This window comes from Rissa tridactyla, chromosome 5 (assembly GCF_028500815.1).
Source record: "Rissa tridactyla isolate bRisTri1 chromosome 5, bRisTri1.patW.cur.20221130, whole genome shotgun sequence".
Taxonomy (NCBI): Eukaryota; Metazoa; Chordata; class Aves; order Charadriiformes; family Laridae; genus Rissa; species Rissa tridactyla.
In genome coordinates, this window is record NC_071470.1 from 80,363,920 (window position 1) to 80,380,403 (window position 16,484).

At 43.3% G+C, this 16,484-nt stretch overlaps 2 protein-coding genes and 1 long non-coding RNA gene across 4 annotated transcripts in view; 2 read left to right on the top strand and 1 right to left on the bottom strand.

Annotated features, from left to right (window-relative positions):
* The first annotated feature begins 1,411 nt into the window (after positions 1–1,411).
* Positions 1,412–5,489, top strand: RPL7L1 (ribosomal protein L7 like 1). Of its 2 annotated transcripts, none has more exons than XM_054202119.1 (7): positions 1,412–1,620; positions 1,753–1,861; positions 3,202–3,365; positions 3,545–3,682; positions 3,955–4,064; positions 4,279–4,491; positions 4,758–5,489. In XM_054202119.1, exons 1-6 carry the CDS (start codon positions 1,427–1,429, stop codon positions 4,485–4,487), a joined length of 924 nt encoding a protein of 307 aa, XP_054058094.1. In that variant the 5' UTR covers positions 1,412–1,426; the 3' UTR covers positions 4,488–4,491; positions 4,758–5,489. The 2 variants fall into 2 exon arrangements, with proteins under 2 accessions (XP_054058094.1, XP_054058095.1); XM_054202120.1 differs by having other exon boundaries at positions 1,470–1,603.
* A 471-nt stretch (positions 5,490–5,960) lies between these two features.
* MAD2L1 (mitotic arrest deficient 2 like 1) lies at positions 5,961–8,919 on the bottom strand. Its single transcript, XM_054202121.1, has 5 exons — positions 8,791–8,919; positions 8,495–8,641; positions 8,248–8,368; positions 7,519–7,622; positions 5,961–6,766 (listed from the first exon to the last, which is right to left on the bottom strand). The coding sequence occupies exons 1-5, from the start codon at positions 8,864–8,866 to the stop codon at positions 6,594–6,596; spliced, it is 621 nt and encodes a 206-aa protein (XP_054058096.1). The 5' UTR covers positions 8,867–8,919; the 3' UTR covers positions 5,961–6,593.
* Positions 8,920–14,270: 5,351 nt separating this feature from the next.
* The window catches only part of LOC128910386 (uncharacterized), a 28,762-nt gene continuing 26,548 nt past the window's right edge, over positions 14,271–16,484 (top strand). The window contains exon 1 of the long non-coding RNA XR_008466697.1: positions 14,271–14,386. This is a non-coding gene — a long non-coding RNA (uncharacterized LOC128910386). The remainder of the gene's footprint in view (positions 14,387–16,484) is intronic.

A 16,484-nucleotide genomic window follows, 5' to 3' on the forward strand; every position in this document is an offset into this window, starting at 1 on the left:
CGGTCCACATTTTCTGTTGTGAGCTACCAGACATTTTGGCTATTTTTACATGGAGCAGCTTACCCTAATGTCAGAGGGAAAATTATGTAGTTATGAATTTTCTTATGGTTTCTTCAGTGGAAGTTTCATATGATTTATTTCACAGGCTTGCTGCTTTCTGTCTCATAATCCAAAAGGTTGCGTCAGAGAACAGTTGATAGGAAGCTGGGTTTGCTCACTAAGGGGTGTGTTCTTTGCAGAGCATACGCCTGAGCAGGTGCTGGAATGTCGGACCACATTTCTAAATACAGATATTCACATATTAAGTGTCAAAATAGAAGTGGCCTAATTTACGGTGTTGTAAAGGGTTGCAGCTTCATTGAGGTGAGCAGTTAAACCCTGACACCGCCGAGCTTTCTAGTGAAAGGCTCAAGCTCGCAACTGTTAACTTGAAGAGGAAACCATGGCTGGTGTAAATCAAATTGATTAGAGATGCGATGAAAGCCACAAGTGTATAGGCACACACATCCCCCTTCCACCCTACACGGCAAAGAAGAGGCCGAAGAAAATGACCACCACCTCATCAGATGCAACAACATCCCCTTAGTGTGAGGCTATGGCACCATCTACAGGTGAGAGTGCTGCCCAAACCACTCCTGCCCATTTCCCCTTCTCTCGAAGGTCTGCAGTTCTGCAGGGCAACTCCTCATCCACAGTTCCTTGCTCCGTAACCACCCCGCTCTCCAGTGCGGTTGGACATGGCGTGTTGCATGCTGCCCCAGAGGAGAGGTTGCATCTCTTTCCGCTCCACAGGACCCTGTCCGCGTTGGAGATCCTTTCCTCAAAAGCATCTGTGACCAGCTGTCTGCCTACACTTCAGGTGTGCTCTGTGGCCCACTAGTCCTCGCTTGGGTCTACTCAGTCCTTCAGGCAGGACCTGCTCTTTAGGGACAAGACCACAGTGCTTGGAAGCCACCAGGGAGGGAAGGGAAAATGACCTGTTCCTCCTGGTGAAGCTCAGGGGCGAGGGGCTGAAAGACAAGCTCTTTCTGAAAGGCTTTTTTCTCCATAGCAGGCCTCTGTCGTGGTGAGACGTCCCTCTTGCACCAGGACAGCTGGGGAGAGGGACACGTTGCAGGCCGAGCGTCTTCTGGATGTGGCCACACAAGCTATGGCGGCAGCAGTTAGATCCAGAGGCTATAGCCTGGCAAGCCCATTATTTCCTTTCCTCGGGGCTCACAGCAGGGCTAACGCTGGCCTTGACACCTTTGAAGTGGGGTGGAGTGGCAGAGGGGAAGGTGCAGAAGCCCAGCAGCGCTGCCAACCGTGGATACCACCTGCTCTCCCATAGCGCTGTGGTGGGGCCAAGCCTGAGGTAAAACCTCCAGCCCAGTCGCACGGGCAACTCTCTCTGCTCCGCAGCGGGCTCTGTTTCTATAGAGAGAGCATGGCCTGGTCCACAAAGAGTCCTCCTTCCCCTCCGTCGGCTTCTGGTTCGTTGGCGAAGGAGGGTAAAGGACGAAGGCGCCGAGCACGGCGGCCATTACAGCGCCCCGCCCCGGCGCGTGCGCGGCAGCCCCGGCAAGATGGCGGCGGCGACGGCTACGGCGCCGGCGGAGGAGGAGTGAGTGTGGCGGAACGGTGGGCCGGGGATCCGCCGCAATCTGCGGGGATTGCGCGGTCGCGGGGCTCGGGTTGGCGGCGGGGGCGTCCCGGTGGGGGTCGGGGTGCGGTGCTGCCTGCTGGATGTGACCGGCTCCTCCCGCCCCGCAGGCCGAGGCGGCGGATCCCGCTGGTGCCGGAGAACTTGCTGAAGAAGAGGAAGGCCTACCAGGCCATCAAGGCCACCCAGGCCAAGCAGGCGCTCCTCAGCAAACGGAAGGTAGGGGCTGGCGGCGGGGAGGGGGTCCCGGGGCGGCGGCCCCCGGTCCGGGGGCGCAGGGGGAAGCTGGCGGGACGGGGGGGTTGGCGTTGTCCGGCGGTCCGGGGATGGCGGCCGGCTGTGAGGGGCGGGGAAGGCCGGGGTGGATCTGCCGGGACTCCCTGGGCACGGTGTGGGGTTTGCAGAGTGGCGGAGCACGGCGAGCCTTGCTGTCTCGGAAGTCGAGACCTATTCTGCTGCATCTCAACTAATACACAGGCGCCTGTCTTGGAAGTGACTTAAAGATTTACCAGGGAATCAGTGGAGTTGGTGGGATTATGTGCAAAACTCCTGCCAGTTTTGTTAAATCCTGTGTTTATGTTTTTAAATACGTGTATGGCTTGCTGTATTTCAAAAGTGGAGGCATAAGCAATGACGCTAAATAGCTAGCTTTTAAGATTCTCATTAAAAAAATGACCCCGACGATGAGATCTTGAGCAGGTCTGCCTGCTTTGAAAATTCAGACCAATTTCATGGGAGATCTACAAGGTGAAATAGGACAGAAGACACGTAACGTTAGATACTTTCATTTTAAAATGGCCTAATAATTTAGGCAGTAGTTCATTCCAAAATATTGTTGGGTAACTGCCATGCGCATTCAGCTCCTATTTGTATGAGAAAGCACTGTGATTAGGTAGATGTACGTGTTCCTGAGCTAAGGATAGACATTTAAACATCTCTTTAATTTAAAAAAAGCTTTACATTTTCCCATAATTTTGAAAATATGGGGTTTTTTTTCAAGCGAGCTGGATGTTCCGTGTTTAAATTAGTAATACTTTATAGTTATTTCAGTGTTTGGCTTTTTTTTTTTTTTTTGCATGTGTGCTTTTATAGAAAAGGACTTTAAACCCGGTTATTTTCTGTTGGATGGTGATTTTGAGTCACAGTGGGGTATTGCTGTAGCAGCTGTTTTACCCAAGCACATATACTGTTTCTGGCTTCCCCAGCGATGGGCTGAGCTGTCTGTGTAGTTGTGAAAATCTGTCTGTCTGGGGCTGCAAATGCTTCATTTGATTTCTCCCTATGCCTAGAAGTATCTTAGGTCTGTTTTTCCTACTTTACTTTTTTTCTGGGGAAAACCTCTTTGTTCACAGCTCATGAATTACAGCTAGCTGCTTGTAAAGTCATGTGTTGTCCCTCAGTTCTGTATCCCTTGGGCTTAGATTATCAAATTTATTTTCTCACTGTCTCCAAAACTGAAAGATTGTAGTTCATCAAGGTCTGAATTTCACTCGGCCTTTGAGATGCAAACCTCTAAGGCTGTTGGGAAAGGTGATGATTTCTTATCCTTTCCTCTTTAGCACCAGAAGGGGAAACAAATCCAGTTTAAACGCCTTGAGGCTTTTGTTCGAGATTCATGGCGCAAACACCGGGACGATGTCCGGCTGAGACGCATGGAGCAGAGACCTGGACAGACGGCTGCACCTCAGGAGCACAAACTAGCCTTTGTTGTGCGGATTGTAGAGTAAGAAACTTTTGTTACTCCTTACCTTTATTATTGCTACCATTTGTAGCAGTCATATGATGTCTAAGCAAAGGAAGGGTCATTCACCCAGCCATGTCTCCTTGCAGGTAATGTGAGGCTTTCTGTTGCTCTATTAGACAAATGTGGTTACTAATAGTATTTTTTTTTCCCTGACTCAGTATTACGGGAGTGAGTAGGAGGGTAAAAAGAGTGATTGACTTGCTGCGGCTGAGAAGAAATTTCACTGGAATGTTTGTTAAACTGACTCCGTTATCGCTGAAGATGCTGCGAATTGTGGAACCTTATGTGGCGTGGGGGTAAGTACCCGACTCGTGACTTGGTAGTAGTTTGTAAATATCATAGCTTTTTGATTCTCCATCTGGTATCTCAAATAGGTAGCTGGCTTTTCCAGTAATGGGCAAAAAATTCGACAACTTTGTATCTAAAACTTGTTACTGTCCCTTTTCTTGTTCTTCTACATCCAACTTGTTTACTTTCCCACCTCTAAACAAAGAAGGAGAACGGGACTTTGTGCTGCATCATGTCTCTCTGTTACAGAATCTGATTATTTTTTTTTTTTTTTGCACAGACACCCTAACTTGAAATCTGTACGAGAGCTCATCCTGAAACGGGGCCAAGCCAAGATCCAGAAAAAGAGGATACCTCTCACAGACAATATGCTGATAGAGGAACATTTAGGTGAGGATGAGAAAACGCACCAAGGAAAGAGGTGGATGTTGAAAGTTCGCAATCGGACCTAAGAGGGAGGGAGAAAAATCTTTGAGACTTCATACGGAGGAGTGGCAATTCTGGAGTAGTGTGAGGAAAGATAAGACGGTTGGGCATCTCATGTCTGTGTTGTTTGTGAAGGGGCTTTGTGTTGGGGTTTTTAAATTATTTTTTTTTTCTGCAGGGGGCTGTGGTATTATTTGCCTGGAAGACCTTATTCATGAAATCTACTCAGCTGGGAAACATTTCAAAAAAGTCACAAACTTCCTCTGGCCGTTCCATCTGTCAGTGGCTCGCCATGCTTCACGGAACAAAGTGGGTTTCCTCAAGGAAATGGGTAAGCCTGGCTGGAGAGGTGACAGAATCAACCAGCTTATACGACAGCTGAACTAGCCAGGTGAGGAATGCCTGTTGTGTAACTTCTAAACTTTATCCTTTATCTGGTTTCCTAAGAATAACTATACTGCTAGTGGAGATGAGGGGGCTTCCTTTGTTTTTGATTCTTCATGCTACAGAAGTGACCCTCGAGGTAGGGGAAACTCATGAAGAGCGTGGGTCCTGTTAGGTATCAGCAAATCCCATTGGACACCTCCATAAAGGTTTGGCTTTTGGGAGATTGCATTAATGTGACTTTGTTTTCTTTCTTTCTTTCCTGTTCTGCAGGGTCTGTGTGAGAACTTCAGGATTTATAACCTGTTCCTCTTCACACGTGGTTTTCATGGACATTACCCTATGCAATGATGTAGTATGTCTTTTGACTGTTGGTGCCTCTATAAAAAAAGAAAAAATACACGGATGATGATGGAGAGGGACTTTGGGCTGGTCTTTCTTGAAGAAGATAAATTGTATGTGGTACAAGAAGCAACTTGAGCTTCCTGGAGCAATCAGACTTCTCTGTAAAACAAGTTATTTTTTTATACTCATTACTGCTGGCACTGTACCAGTCACCTCCTGATCTCATCTTTGGTATAAAGCAGTGGTTGTCAGTTCCTGATATAAATTTCTGTTAGAGTTGATTTGCACTCACAGCTTTGGTCCGGTCCTCCCCAGGGGAAGTGCTTGAAGTGCACCTCCTCCTAGGTGTAAAGGGCTGGTGCAGTCACCTGTTCAAGAGTATGGCTGACAGGCCAAAGAAAACTCGAGGTGTTCCTCTGTTACTGCAGTGCAAGCCCCAGTAGTGAATAATGTAATATTTTTTTGAAGTAACCTAGCTTGTATTTATTTTAAGAAAAAACCCATGATTTTGTGCTACTGATTTGCAGAAGGCTGCCTCTTCACCTCTGCTAGGTTGGGACTGCTGGAGAGAACTATTGCCTGCTATGGAAGCCCAGAAACTTTGTAGAACGGTGGTGGAGTACGTGTAATCAATGTTTTTTAAATAAACTTTTGAAATCATGCTGTTCTAACGTGAAGAGTTACATATCCCTCTAGAAGAGTGGGAAAAGTTAAATACTCTGGCTGAAGTGCATTTGGTGAAGGAACTAATAGACCTTTCAGGCTCTTCCATGTTTTTGTTTTAACACTTACACTTTTAAATCCCTCATTTCTTCCAGTACAAAAATGGTGAATAATGCAGAGAGTCCTGTGCTATTTAACAAATATGGAAGGCAACAGTGTGCTTAGTCATTAGGTCACGGTGACCACTTATACTGTTAATCAAAGACATAAGTAGGGGCAAACTGTTAATCCAGGAATGGATTCCATATTGAATCCACAACGCTTATTTTGAGACTTAGAGGAAACAGGATAACAATATTGGGGTGGGGAAATATATTAAGTAGGATGCCTTTTGGTTCTATGACAGTAAGTTTTACATTTAAAAAAAGACATTTAAAATATGAATTACTGGAGTCTGAATTAGAGAACGCTATAAAATTTCAAGCTTTATTCTATAAAACAAGAATACAAACAGAGAAAATGCTTGACAGACACGCGAGACATACACCGGCTTAGAACAACGCCATCCCCAGAACTAGAGTCTAGCAGTCGCTAATATACAAAGCTCCATGCTGCTTTCATTGTAAAGAAGTATAAGCAACTTCAGAATTGCTCTGTTGATGCATTTTAGGATTGTTTCTGATAATAAAACAGCCTCGGCTTTTAACACGAAGAACTGGCATGTCAGGAGTGAGACTTTTTTTAGTGCCAGAGAGAATTAAGCCTGCTTAATAGAATGCAGTTTATAATAATCTTAAAATACTAAATTACAGGATTTGAACACAATTCTAGCAATTGTTCCTCAGTTTAGGCAGTTTTTCTAGTGAAGGTGGTAGTTTAACACACCATTAGTTTAGCTCATACACTTAGGTATGAGCTGAACTGTCATTATGAATACCTTATTTAGACCTCTTTAAAAAGAATGGCAGCTTTGGTATTAATATCACATTATCGTAGCCAAACACGTTGACGATTTTCTGTATCATACTTGAGCAACAGCAGTGATGTTCATGACTTAGCCACACTATGAACAGAAACTATATACAACCCCCTTCCCACGTCTTAGGGGAAGGAATCCTTTTTGTAAGCTACCATACTATTTACTTTGTGGATTGTAGTAGTGAAGGAACGAAGACGAACCTCTTCCGAATTGGCTATGAATTGCGGTCCTGACTCTTCCCACTTTTCTGGCACTGCCAAATCTTTATCTGTGTATATCAGCAAGTCAAAGGCACCTGTAGGCAAGCGTGAACAAATTAACAGTAATGCATGCGTGAGAAGATGGTATGTTTAAAGTGCATCTTCTGGAACTTGAGATGTACCAACGTTCTCAGAAGCTACACCAATACTATGTGAAAAGAAATAGTTCAAGACATGAGATCAAGTCCTGGTTATGTTAACGTGTAGCCACTTTAGCTCTCTCAAGCCAGTGGGATGTGATCTGTTTTTTTTAGAACATGTTAAAATGCTGGGGAGCCAAGCTCTATGTAACACATCATATGAACTCAGGGGTTATTTATACAAGTCTATCCACAGCTAGAGTCACAGAATAGTTTTATTTGTTACGAAAACTGACATTCCTCAGAGTACATGTTCTAGTTTCATGAAATTAGTTAAGCCACCCTGAGTCCCATCCTTTCGACATTTCCGTTTTAAGTATTTTTGGGAGGATTCCCTTTAAATGAAGTTGCTCCAAGTTCTTTAATGAGAGATGGTGCACAGCATTTTTACTGTTTGTTGTGCAAGAAACACTACAGGATAATTCTTAAAAGTATTTGATCTGATGTACCATTTTTCAGACTGTACCCAAGTGCAAGAGACTTGATCTCGGTCCAACAAAATGCTGTCTCAGAAATGGGATAGTATATGACATGTAATAATTAAAAAGCCCCAGAAAATTAGCAGAAGATATTTTCTGAAGTGCAAAACTTGTTGAGGTTTTCCAAAAGAAATGTTTGATTTCTTTAGCGATGTTAGGAATACTCACAGGCAGTTTCCAACAGTGGCAAAAAAGTTACTGTGGCAGTTATTTGTCTGATAACAGATCGAATTTCATCCTGAATAGCTTTCTGAGATTTTTCTCGCGGTGCACTGCAAAAATAGGAAAACTCTGTTGAGAAAGCATGCTTCCACTATACCGGTAGTTTTCTTTACCTACAATTCTCTCTGTTAAGCTCTGTTGGTCTGTTTGATATATGATTTTTTTTTTTATAGTAGTGACACTCTCTTAAGCCCTAGGTAGAAAAGTTAAATGATAGTCGGTTTCCCTTTCTTGAGGTTTGTGAAACATCACAGTATTTGCAAGGAATGTTCCATTTATTCTCAGTCCAGAATGGATGAGAACGTTTTGGCAGAACAACAGGAAAGCAGTAGTTCTTTAGGGCATGTACCCAATACAGGATTTTATATACTTTGTTGAAGATTAAAAATAAGGTTCTGATTGGATGCCCTAAAAAACAAAACCAAACCAAGCCTCAAAACCCCTACACCTGAGGATTATGTATGCTTCAATGATAAAATGACTGGTTTACAGAGAAACAGAAGGAATGGCAGTAAGAAAGGTAGTAGGTTTGGTAAGATTTGATGTTTATGCAGAGAAAAGGCTCTCATCTCCTCTGAGGAATCAGAACAGTGCTGATGCACAGGGCATTCATCTTGTGCCTGCACAGCTACCAGGTGTAGGGAAGAGCAGGCGCAGAGGAACACTGTCGCTCACCTCTCGTCTTTCGCAGTTTTGTCACACTCTATATCAAACTGCCACCGCTCCAGAACCTCGTTGTTCTCTATGCTGGAGATGACCACCACCAGGCGCTGCACGATGCACTTGTACAGCCACTCTGAAAGAAGCCGCAGCAGTTACTTGCGGTGCGAAAAAGACCAGAACCACCGGCAGAGACACAGCCAGGAGGGCACAGCAGCCTCCCACCAGCCGTTTGAAGGCCGTCCCCCCAGCGCCCCGCCACCTTTCATCTGCTCCACCACGTTGTTCAGGTAGTTCTTCAGCTCGGGGTCGGTGGTGACGAGGAGGGTGAGCCCGTACTTCTGGACGCGGGTGAAGGTCTCGGGGGGGTAGATGCCCCGCTGGTAGAGGATGCTGTTGATCCCGTAGGCTGAAGGGAGAAGGGAGGGGAGGGGGTGTGTGTGTGGAGGCTAGGCCGTCCCGCCAGCGGCCATGTCGCCCCGCAGCGGGCCTACCAGCCGCCCGCCCGCCCTCCCGTCCCGCTCCCCGAGGCCCCCCCGAATCCCCACAACTCCTTACAGAAAAACTCGGCGACGATCTCGGCGCTGCCCCGCAGGGTGATGCCCTGCTGGTCCCGGCCCACCTGCTTGGCCATGGGGGCTGCGCGGCCACGGCCGGCACTTCCCCGCCGCCCGGTTCAAATCCGGCCCCGGCCCGCCCCTTCCCGGCCCCCTCAGCCTTCCCGCCGCGCAGGCGCCATAGTGAGGCCGCGCTCCCCGCCTGGGCGCGCATGCGCGGCGCGTGACGGGCGGCCGTTAGCGGCTGAGGGCAGGGCAGGGCTTGGCGCCTCAGCGGTTCCCGCGTCTCTGCCCGTGAGGGCTGCGGTCGGTGGAAAGGGCTGTCGGGTGCAGGTTGGGCCGCTGTCTGTTGGAAAAAAAAAAAGGCCTTTCGGCCTTAAACGTCCCGCCATCTCTGGGTGGTGTTGCGCGGGGCTCGGCCGTCACCTGGGGTGGGGCTGGGCCGCGCCGGTCCGCGCCGCCATCTGTGGCGGCGGAGCTGAGGGAAGCGCAGGCTGCGGGTGGAGTGAGTCCTCCCCGTGGCAATGCTGTTAGAAGTTCGGTTTCAGAGCGTGTTTAGATGAATTCGTCCCGGTGAAGGCGCTTTTGAATTTAGAAATTAGGCTTTCCAGGTACGAATGAAATGAGGCGAGTGCCTCCTTTGGGTGATTTTTGGTAGCATTCAGTACGTAAATCACGTAGTAGCTTTATAAAATAAAACCGGTGTATTCTGTAAGCACTGCAGGCAGGGAGAAGCTGGGAAAGCAGGATGAAACGGGCACTTTCTCTTTAAATCCGTAGGATGGTGGGTAACGCAAAAATAAGGGGGTTAAGAGGCATTTAGAAAGGCGGGGAACCCCCAAGCTCACTGCTCTGGACGTGCCCGCGCCTGTTGGCTGTGAGGGAGTTGCTCATTGGTCAAAGCACTTCAATCCTATTATTTAGGGATTATTTATTCAGGGACACCTTATTTATTGCAGGGACGTCAAGGAAGAAACTGCCACTAGTGGTGACTATCAAAAGGAAGAAACTAGTAGAGGTTAGCAGGTAAGAGAGACTGAGTGAAACACCAAGTAAATGTGAAGTGTTCAAATATTTAAATAGTATCGTGAAGAGGAGAAGCCATAGTCTTCTGGGATAGTTACTACATGGCCAGTTAGTCAGCTGGTAAAATCAATCAATAGGCAGGTAAGTGCAAAGTGAACAGATTCGTTGGGCAGAGAGCTGAAATGAAATCTTTCCCTGAATATGATTTTTGTGAAGCCTCTGGAATAAATAGACGTTATCATCTAAGGCATATTAGATGGCCATATTGACCTTGAAAGAAACTGATCAGCCTTAAAATGAAGTGATGTTCCAAACAGAAGTATTTTAAACCTAGGATAAAAACTGTATGGTCATTACACAGTGCAGTAGGGCAGCTGCTTAAAGAATGAATCACTGGTGCGATAGCTCATTTTGGCATAATAAAATACTTTTTCTCAAAAGCTGAGATACTCTGTTGGTTCCAATTTTTGCTGTAGGAGCATGTACGGTTTGCCTTCAGGGTTCATGCTACTGTGATTAAAACAAATAGTATAGTCCTCAAATCATCTGCTAAAGTTCTGAAGGAGTCCGAATAATTTAGTTATTAACCTAGAGAACTTTATTCTGGGTCTTGATCACTAGTGATTTGGTTACACATTAGTCTTCTGAATAAAATATTTTCTGAGTAATAGTCGTGTATTTCAAAGCCTATGGTAATGGAAGCATTTTTAATCCAAAGCCCAGCTTTTAGAAGCTAGAGAGCTGTGAATATCTGCTGTTTTGCTTCAGACCTTATGTAATATCATGCTCTTATTCATCTGTCCCAAAATGGTCTCAACCCGCTTTTTTTTTTTTCCCCACTTGGCTTTTCATACATTTTGCTTCCTCTGAGGTTTTTGGAGAGCTGCTTGTTTTTGTGATAAATATAAGAGCTTGAAAGTCCTGTTGCATGAGGCCAGGCAAGAATAGTAGAGCTTATGATTAATACTTACATGTTTATCCTCCAGCTGTTTTACTCTTAAAACCAAATGGAAGAAAAAAATCCAAATGCTTCTTGGTTTACCAAATTCATTTCACTGTATTTCAGTATAGATGGCTTGAAAAGCTGTCGTTGATATGACCGGGCAGATATGCTTATCAACAACAGACTTAATTGCATCTTCTTTATTTCTCCCAAGATTCATCTGGGAGGTGTTGAGGGGTGGTGGTGATCCCCAGTACCTCTGTTAAAACTCTTTAAATTTCCTTCAGTGAACCTGGCACCCGGTATTTCACAGAGTCTTGGATCACTTCTCTATCCCCAGTTCTGTATTGCAGGTAACACTGATTTCTGCCCTGATGTCCTCCCCTCAAAAAAACCCAAACTCAAAACTCTTTGCATTTTGGAATGTTAATTTTTTCTCTCTTTAGGGAGATACATTTCCTTTTTACAATGTGTCACTACTTTTCTTTGCATTTCTTATATATGCTGTAATGTAATCTAATGGTAAGAGCTGCATAATTTCAATACTTCTGGATTTCTTTTGTGGTACAAAGCTCCTAATATTTCCTTTTGTCTTTTAAAACATTATTTTTCCATGGCTGATTCATTAGTTTTGAAGAGTTCAGTCTTTTTAAGTCCATGAAGTAGTGTCTGTTCTTAACCATTGTATTTCTTCTACTAGAATGTTCCTCTTCACCTGTCTTTTTCTTCTCATGTCATTAAGATGTTCCTCTCCACCAATAATTCACTTGCGTGAAGGTGTAGTTATTTGACAATGTGTGTTTGCTGCTCTTCCCTTCACATTCTCCAATTAACTCATCTTTGTTTCTCTGTTGGAAGTCCTAAGCTCCACAACCCTTGTCTTCATTTTCTTCCCTTCGTTTAGGCTGGTGTCACCCAGCTTCTCTGCCAGGTCAATCCAGTATCCCCCAGGCACAAAGGGAGTATGTGTGTATCTGTCACGTAACTAATCTGCAGTCACCGCTTGACCATAGCCCAGTCAGGCATGATGGAGACATATGTACGTAAGTCCTTTTGTCATGTCACTCAACGGGCATGCTCCTTGCGATGATGATGCCTATAGTCTGTGTTTTGGGCACGTCCAGCTACACGACAGGAGGAAGGCTGCGGGGCTCTTGCGAGGGAGAACAGCAGGGAGACTGCCGTGGGTTAGCGAATGATTTGTGTGGCTGACAGCCTGCTTCCTGACCAACTCCGAGGGACTCTCAGGAACGAAGATGACAGGCTGAGTTATATGTTCTGGCACACCATGAGCTGGCTATCCTTGCTTTAATTATCTCATGCTAATACCCTAATTTTCATAAGGAATGTGAAATCCCAGTTGTATTTAATTTAGGCCTCTTACGATTCTGTAGTCATTGCTCTGTTTCTCAATTACAGCTCGATGTTATGACAGAATTTTTTTCATTCTGTGGAAGGAAATGTCCCCTATTTAGCTTGGCTTTTCTGCAACATTTAATGATTGCTTCCCCATGGCAATTGTCAATGTACCTGGGACAGTCCAAATCACTGTTACGCCTTCACTTTTTTTAAGGCAACCCAGGTCACATTCCCATAGTCATTCAGGAGACTAGAAAACATAATCCACTTGTAGAGCTCATTTTTTATTTTTTTTTCTTTGTTTTCCCCCTCAGGATGATGTGGATAGGTGTCTCCTTCCAGCATAGCAAAATAATAAAATGAAAGTTCTGTTTGCTACAAAAGCCCTCATATCACATTAACAAATTTTCATATTAAGCCTCAGTAAAACCAGTTTTTCCTGTGCAGAGAAAGGAAGTCTTACTCTAGCCAGCAGAGCCTTAGTGCTTCGCCTTTACTGGGAGATCTCAAGCTCTTTTGAGTCATTTCTTCCCACACTTTATAAGGAGATTCTGTACTTAGAAGCCCACAGAAATAGCTAGCCCTTTTGCCGCCTTCTCTCCTGTTTTCTGTGCGTTGCTTTGATTCATAGATTCATTCATTTGATTCTTAGGGTTTGTGGATGCCGCCCATCCCTGTAGTTGCCAGCACTCAGAATTCATGGCAGATGTTGAGCTCATTCTTGTTCTGCAGGTTAGACTTTGCTCCCTCTTTTCCTCAGCTCATCTTGTGGAATTTGTAGATCACGTGCTGGGTGAGGCAGTTCTCAGTTGGCTGAGTTTCCATGATTTTTGGTGAAACTTTTGTCAGCTGTTTAGTTTGTGTGCTATCAGAAGGTGTGACAGTTGGGTGGTTCCCAGGAAAAGATTTTCATGGACACAGCCACAGAGCACCAGCACAGCCAAGTACCATCGCTGTTCCTTTATCTAAGAATTGTTTTTAAATCTTCAAAACCTTTAAATCATTTTGCTACCTTTAAATCACTTTGCTGTGTGTGAGCTTCTTTACTACTTTCCATTGTGTCTTCATGGCTCTCAGCCAGGATTCATTTGGTGATTTATTTTAATCTGGAATTAACACCAGAATTAATGTAAAAATCTGCACTTTTTGACAGGCGTTTTATTACCAAGCTCATTTTGTTTTCTTTTTTGTTTTTGTTGTTGGATAATTTTGTTTTCGACCGTCTTTGTAGCATTAAAGTTTGCAGGATGAGTACAGGTACCTCATGTGAGCTGTAAAATACTGTAACATTTCTTTTCAAGTGGGCTAACACTATGTTTTAAAACATAAACCGTGAGATATTATTTCAAATAGCAATACTGTATTCTTTCATCAACAGCAACGAAAGAGTGGTGCAACTGGCAAAGATTGTCTTGAATTTTAAGTATTAATTAAAATAAATTGATTTTAAAATGAGTCAGTATGGGCAATAAACTGCACTATAACTTCTAATACGATGATTAGACTTCTCAAAGGGACTTCCTCATTTTGTTTGAATGCCGTGTAGAATTTTCTAAAATTAATTTTCATTTTAAATGTTATCAGTGGTACTGAATGTATTTTGAAATTAGGCTTACTTAGGTGACTACTTATTTCGTCTAGAAAATGAAAGAGATGTGGTGTTTCCTTTTTTAAGTCAGTGTAAGAACACCATTTAGCTTGAAGGCTACATCCAGATACCGCCCCCATGTACAGTGAAATAACTTTTTGTGCATTTTGAGAGTTTTGAAAGCTAATTCCATGGAACAACATTCAGTTCTCCTTCTCTCTCTCTCTTTTGTCTTCTTCCCCCTTCCCCGAAGACCTGAAATTTTTCTAAAGGATATGTAGGAAAATTTAAGATATTTGTGATGGTTTTACCTCTAAACTACCAGGAGATGGCACCAGGCACATATATTATCTGCATCCTTTCAATTTAGTTTTGAATGGCAGCGAGTTCATTTGCTGTTGGGTACTTTAGTTTAAACTTCTAGTTTTAGATGCATTTCTTTTGCTAGTTTTTAAAACATTGTTTCCGAGTGAAGGAAATACTTAACTCGATGCCCAGTTTTGATGTTTACCTTTGGTTGCTGTTGCACTAAAGGCAATTTAACTGATGAACAATTTTTTTAAAGGTTTCAAATGAAGACAGGAGTCCTGTTTCAGTATCAGAAAGAACAGGATGTGAATGAGCTTTCCGTGCCTTGAGAACTTCATAGTGCTTGATGATGTCATGTTACAGTGATAACAGGTAATGTGAAATCCACTGAATCCAGCTCTTCACAACTTAATCCCCTTTACTACTTAATCCCCAACCCAAAGGTTGATAATTTGAAAGGTGAATGTTAATCCAGTTCATGTTAGCTCCTGTCACTTCTGAAGTTTTCATAATAATAAATTAATGGAAAACTAAGGAGTTCTCAGGTAGTTTAGACTTACTAAGCCAGTATACGGCAGTTTAGCTTTACATTCAAAACAGCTCTTCTAAAGAACACTAGAACAGACTTATCGGCAGAGACTTAGACTGTAAATGGGCCATCAGATACCGAGGAGCAAAAGGGTCTAGAAGATTGGTAGCAAAGTAAATACACCTTGATGGTACCATAAGGACTTTTGATAGGATCCTGTTGTATGATTACAACATGTTAGATGACAATTGTTATTTTGTGATTACTTTCTAATTGTGTCACTTCTGATGTATGACCATGATGGAATTGTTTAATTAATTGTGTTGCAAGGAATACAATACAGATTATATAATGCCTAAGAATTATGATGACTGAAGAGGTCAATATATTGTGAAAAGCATATTATTAGCATTAGAAATATTTGAAGCAAAAATATGGCTCATTCCTTTCCTCTTGAAAATTAGAGTGTTTATGCATTATTTTTTATTCTACAGTTAGATCCCCAGGCAAGTTAGGTACCCTGTTGTCAGAAGGATAATCATTACTGAAAATAGGTGTGCAAAATATTCATATTCTTTCTCCCAACTATTGGACAGTTTAAGAAAATGGTAAAGGATATAGGATATATGGATATAGGATAAGATATCTAGTCCCATATGAAAGGAGGAATTCTTTAAAGAACATAATTTATTTCAAGAAAAATATCCTTTTTCACGTGTTTTGAGAAAGAACAAATGGCCATCAATGTGTCACGACAGTGAGATGAGATGAAATATTTTATGAGGCACCCAGGCCACATGTGCTGGGACTGTACCCTGACCTGTTCTCCACCTCACTAGCTGCCTCTCTCGCTGCACATTGCTACCTTGGGAAGTGTAATCCTCTAGCATGGAGGCAAATGCCTGACTTCTAAACTTTCTGGGATGTCTTCATCAGAACTCGTCTGTTCTGCTGGTTAATAGCACAAGAAACATAAGCAGCCCGGGAGTGACATGGATTGTTAAAAATACCTTTATCTGAATCAGGGCAGTATTTGTTTACTAACCCCGATAGCTTAAAAGCAATTAAAGAAGATGTCTTTGCACAAGAACAGCATTGAACTAGGTATGGGAAGTATCGGGTACAAAACGAAGCCTATACAATTCATCTTTAGGTGTAAAGAAGCTCCTCTCTCTCCATCTCCCAGGTCACACAGAAGGTGAAATGTCCTACTTAATTATTCTTTAATGACACTCATCAAGTAATAAATAAGTACTTAAGTGTTTCTTAGAATTTAAAAAATCACTTAGTGGCAAACAGTGGGACCATTTTCAAAGTAGCTAGGAAAACAAGTGAAGAAAGGATTTCCTAGTAAAATTTTCTTTTTTTTTTTTTTAATAAAATCGCTACTTCTTGTGTTAGTCAGCACTGTCAAAATTTTTAGGAGAAAAACTAGAGAAGAGTGGAACAATATTTGAAAGGTCACGCTAGTTATCTGCATCTCCTGCACAATGGATGGCCTCATCCAAACCTCATGATCTGATGTTGCTAGGAGTGTAAAAATGGAAACCAGATGGCTTGGTAATGTGAGTAGCAGTTTGACGCTAATTGTTCCTTACGGTCTCCCTTCCTTGAAACCTGATTTGAGTGAAAACATTGCATTATTGCTCAAGGTAAGCTGTTCCTTGGTTGCAGTCTGACAGCGGACAGGTAGATATTTACTCTAAAGTTCAAGTCACTCTTGCTACACAAGAAAAGTCTTTGAGCTAAAGCAAAGTTGTACTTCATTTGTGTTAGCTGAATGATTTGCCACGTCTTTGATCTGGTAAGTTTCTTTAAGCCTTTAAAGATGTTGATGAAGGAGTCCATGGATGTGGCATGGCAACCTAAGCAATGATCTGACATTTGTCAGAGAGAGCAAAAAAATATCATAAATATAAATACATATTTTTATTTAAATGC